The sequence below is a fragment of the Cyprinodon variegatus genome, unplaced genomic scaffold (genome assembly GCF_000732505.1).
Source record: "Cyprinodon variegatus isolate N-32 unplaced genomic scaffold, C_variegatus-1.0 Scaffold9, whole genome shotgun sequence".
NCBI classification, from domain to species: domain Eukaryota; kingdom Metazoa; phylum Chordata; class Actinopteri; order Cyprinodontiformes; family Cyprinodontidae; genus Cyprinodon; species Cyprinodon variegatus.
The window spans coordinates 2,388,884-2,394,007 of record NW_015150462.1 but is presented as its reverse complement, the minus strand read 5'-3'; the positions used below and the strand labels follow the sequence as shown (position 1 = coordinate 2,394,007).

Here is a 5,124-nt window from a genome sequence, read left to right as displayed (position 1 = left end):
TGTTTCCAAGCGATACAAGGCGTTGTCTATATAAGACTCAAACTCACTGCGGATCCAGACATTTGAATTGAGAAAGCTTCCTGGAGAGGTGGCGAAACGTCTTCAAATCTTGAAAACCAAGTCCAGTGGATACTTTTTGAATTTTTACGGAACTTCAATCACTATATAGAGAGGAGACTATATAGTGGACTTTAGAGTGAACTCAGTTAACTGACCATTCAGACAGATGATCACTACTTTTTGCTCCCTGTTGGGTCATGTTATCCCGTCTCCCTGCGCAGTTCCTGTGCCATCTTTGTTATTTGTCGCCCATTGTTGGGTAGCAACAGCCGTAGGCGAGGGCAGGCCACTGTGAGAACAAACCCCATCATGCTTTGCGATGAGAGTTCTTCTTGCAAAGCTTTCTGGGATATATCTGCTCCTCTAGTGAACATGGATGCTCACTACTTTTCAAGGTGCATTGTGTCCACTACTTTTAATCCACTAGACATTCAGACACTCATCTAAACTGGCGTAACAAGTATATAGTTCCCTATAAACTAGTTAAGGCGGACATTTGGACACAGCCAAAGACTCTAATTTCTTCACACTGTATAATGGTTTTATTTATTTATTTCATTACTGTGTTTGCTTTACCAATATAAAAACTGTCCCAAGCTTACAGTGCACACCGTTCCTTTTCTAGGCCAGAAGAATGGTGCAGGCAGGGCTATGCAAGGCCCAAATGACGATGATGATGGGTGCTACATCCAGGTTTCCAAAAAGCCCTCCTCTGCTGTAGAGCTACCCACCCTCTCATCCTCAACGACCACCATCCTTCACAAGCCTGAGCGGGCCCGTAGCAACACCTCCGAGGCTAAGCTGCAAGCCAAGCGGAGAGTCATCCGCATGCTGATGGTAATCGTAGCCCTCTTCTTCATCTGCTGGATGCCCTTATACACAGCCAACACCTGGAAGGCATTCGACCTGAAGTCTGCCTCCAAAGCCCTCACCGGAGCTCCCATCTCTTTTATCCACCTGCTATCCTACACGTCCGCCTGCGTCAACCCCATCATTTACTGCTTTATGAACACACGGTTTCGCAAGGCACTGCTGTCCACCTTCGCTTGCTGCTGTCGCAACCGTCTTTGCCGCCGGATATGTTGCCGCCAGATGAGATATGGGGAAGACGGCCTCAATGCCACCTCTATGGGTACATCGATGGTGACCTCTATGTCCAAGTTCAGCTACACCACCGTCAGCACCACCGGTAACTGCTGAGCTTAAAGCTGGGTGAAGTGGTCACATCAGAGGCTGTCAGCAGCCATCGACGTGTCCACCATCTGTTTTTTCTTTTTTCAATCTTCTGTTTGTCAGTCCTCATCCTAATAGGCTGTGAGTCATGAGCTGAGTAATATCCATGTCCTCGTTTAAAGGCCTCCCAAAAAGGTCCTGCTCAAATTCTGTGTGCATGATTGCAGATTGCACAGCGTAGAAAGCGCCGTCTCAATGTGGTGACATTCTTTTACCTCTTTTTATTGGCAGCAACTGCCTTATTGCATCCAAAAGAGAACATCAAGTGCCTGTGCTCTTGTAGCTTTATCTGTCAGATTTCTTTTTTTATTCGCTGGAATGGACTTGTCTGTGAAAAAAAACAGTTATAAGCTTGTATACATAAATATTGTCTTTATGTTGTGAATGTGCCAATGGAAAATGTTTTTCATGTTTCGTTTCAAAAGAAATATTCTTTACATTTATGGCTTTGTTTGAATTATCTTTGTGTAATGAATGTTTTTAAAAGTCTGTTGTACCTTACAAATATACTATTAACTCTTGAACATTTCCATCTTTTATTGTGTCAACCTCTAAAGGTTTTAACACAAAGTACTGCATAACTTTAGAGTGGAAAGGAAATTATATTTGAGGTAAACGTATACTTAGTCTTGAATACATTTCTAAATAGTAGAAAATGAATCCAGTCCATCTCAGTTAATACTTTACAGAACCATAGTTTGTGGCAAATACCACTGAAAGTCTTTGTATGTTTTTACAAGCGTTACACATCTGCCATTTAACTGTAGCTCTGGCTGTAAGTTTAGGGTTCCTGTCCTAGTAAAAGGTGGTTTATCTGCCATCTCTAGATGTTTTTCCTTCAGGAAACACTGAGGCCTTTTACAGAACAGCTTGATTTACTGTGATGACATTTTTACATACCCGGGACCCATTTACCAACTATAGAACTTTTAATGTCAAGTGGTTCCAGTGGATTTCAATCGTGTGTAGGGGGGTGAATACACGTGTAAATAAACATTGAACAGAATTTAAAATGCATTATTTTCTTCCACTCTACTTTTATGTAGTTCTTTATGTTAGTTTTTTTTTAAAAGTGCAATGAAATTAAACCGATGGTTTTAATATAAATAAGCCTAAAACGTCTACCTGTGAAAGCCACCTATCTAACAAAGTAGGAATAACATAGGGTTGCACTACTTGCCTGCTGCATTGACACTTATGGTGCATTCACACAAAATGCGATATCAGCGACTGAAGTGAGCGATTCAAATGTTCTCTCTATGCAGAGGTGCATTTAGGAGCTCGGCAATGTGAAGGACACACTTCCAAAAATCGTAAAATTATGATCAATACAGCAAAGGTGTGTTGAGAAATCTGAGCTTTTCACAACCAATCAGGAAGTGGGTGTATTTGTGATGTAGGGTGACGCAGTTTATTGGAGATGAAACTTTTGTAAATCAAAGTAAAAGATAAAGCTTGTGGCTCTGATCCCCTGCTGCTTCTTTCTGAGCTCCAGGATGCCTTATCGCCTTACTTCTGTTGTCCAGACGATCCTCCCATAAAGTAGAATAACTCTGGAGGATCTGCTGGACCCAGGGACGCCGTCGCCACCGGTGCTGTTCAGCTTTCCATAATGGATAAAGCGCCCATTTTGTAAAATCCATTTCCACCAAGCTGAACTGAAACCAGCAAGCAGCAGATAGAAGCTTCTTGTTGTTACCATGTGAATAGCTGGTGAAATGTCGAGCAAGCGTCAGCACCTATGAGTGGCGACCAAGTCACTGGAATCACGTTTAGTGTCAACGCACCATAAGGAAAAAGATCTTAAGAGAATATTTACATTAGAGAAAAGGCTCAAGATGTTTCGGATATTCTAAGTCAAACAAAAGGAGCCAAAATGAAGGGATGACTAAGTTTTCTACTTAACTTCCCTGAATCGTGTCTCTTAGGCAGTATGTCGGTTGGTATATTGTGTAATATTCAATAATTTCCAAAAACTTCTACGTGTTTTCTTGTCCCATGTTAGTATGTGAGCAGAGAAACGAGCACAAAAGAACGTTTTACCCCAAAGGAGCCATTAAGGCATAAAGAAGAGAGATCCAATAGAAGGTTTCGATGTTACCTAGCAAGAAATCATTGATAGAAACATAATGCAAAGAATCTGAGAATGTTACCTTAGGTTATAATTGTGCTAAAAATAATTAAAAAACGAAAGTTAGGTCAGTGGGAAAACCTCATTCTTGATTTTGCTTATTTATTTTACCTTAGTCAACTTATGTCATTATTCCAGATGTAGATGTGTAAAGGTTAGGTTTTCACATGTAGTCTGCGGCAGTTTTAATGGATAGAAAACAAAAATAAAACATTAGTTCGGTTGGTTTGTTGAATCAGTAAATAAGGACCTGAACATATTGCTTCTCTATATTATGGTAGCACGGCATCATCATCATCATATACCGTTATACCACTATGCGCCCAATGGTGTGAAGATATTATGAGCACACGCCGGATATTAACTTTTTTTTTTTTATCTCAGGATTTTTTTAAAGAAAACAAAATACCACTAAACATTTGGATCCTTTAGATTGTGTGAACTTTCTCTTCCATCTTTGGTTTTGTTAAAAAATGGAAACTGAACATGTGTCTGGAAAATCTTACAATATTCCTGAGTAATCTGATTCTAAAACTAAAGAAGCCTGAAACATTTTTAATTTTCCTACAGATCTGGTTATGTTTTTCTTGCAATTATATAATGTGGGCTTGTATATTACATTAAAGGGGGGCTTTATGTGGTGTGACCATTGTGGGAAAAGCAACTATGGTGTCACTGAATTCATATTCTCCAAATGTACCTTGATTTAGATACGGGAAACATAGAGTGGGTTTCGTCTAATGTGAAGATCGCCTTAACATTTACCATGAAGTGCGGGAAGGAAATAAACTCTTATCATATGAAATACTTAATGTGGAAAATGTTTGTATATGTCTGTGCTTATCTAGACAACGGTTGTTTAATGTTGTGCAAAAGTTACGTTTGTGTTGCTTATGCTCTTGTATTGACAGATAATAATTCAATAAAAACTGAAACAGCAAAAAAATAAACGTTCTGACTTAAAGAAACTTTGATTGAAGTCATTTAGTTTCATAGAGTGAAATACTAGACTTTATATGGTCCATGTGGTTTCATGTCAAAATATATATATTTACCATATAGGCGGAATCATCATGGTAAGGTGGCCTGCAAAACAGATCGAGATGTTGTGCGTTTCTAGATCTCTTCGTATTTTCTTCTGCAGATCTGGGGACTGAAAGCACCTATGAAGCAACAGTTGGATCAGAACCTGCTTTTCTTTTACCTGTTAATGCTGCCTTATTTTTACCTCAGCTATAAATGTTCTCAGTTACTATGTTTTAGCAGCAAATCTTTCAACTTTATATGATCATTTAGGTAGTTGCATGAAGGCATTTATGCTCCTTCATCAATTGGGCGTCGTCTATGAGGCCCTTGCAGCACCACCCTGTGTTCAGAACCACCTACCACTATATAAACAGCAGGAGCTTAAACTTGTTTAACATTGGCAAACAAAAATAAAGAAATTAAGAATATTGAAACAGAGAGTTGTATTTAGTTCTATTGTGTTAATCCAATCTGCTGCATAACTGAAATCTGCAGTGGAGATGCTTCTCTATACTGAATACTAATGCAGATATTACTGTTGGTATATAACTTTGCTGAATGAGTGCAGATAGAATATAACTGAAAGGCTGATTAAACCTCTGCAGAAAGAAGTGCTGCATTCATCCTCACCTTTTCAGCTAAATTGGTTCCGTGGTTTCTTTTATGTAGTCTCT

At 39.3% G+C, this 5,124-nt stretch overlaps 1 protein-coding gene across 2 annotated transcripts in view; it reads left to right on the top strand.

The window, feature by feature from the left end:
* LOC107086875 (cholecystokinin receptor-like) overlaps positions 1 to 3,529 on the top strand; it is a 78,093-nt gene extending 74,564 nt beyond the window's left edge. For both annotated transcript variants that reach the window (XM_015378113.1, XM_015378122.1), the window contains exon 5: positions 686 to 3,529. In XM_015378113.1, the coding sequence (XP_015233599.1) occupies positions 686 to 1,260 (575 nt within the window). In that variant the 3' untranslated portion in view covers positions 1,261 to 3,529. The remainder of the gene's footprint in view (positions 1 to 685) is intronic.
* Positions 3,530 to 5,124: the final 1,595 nt, after the last annotated feature.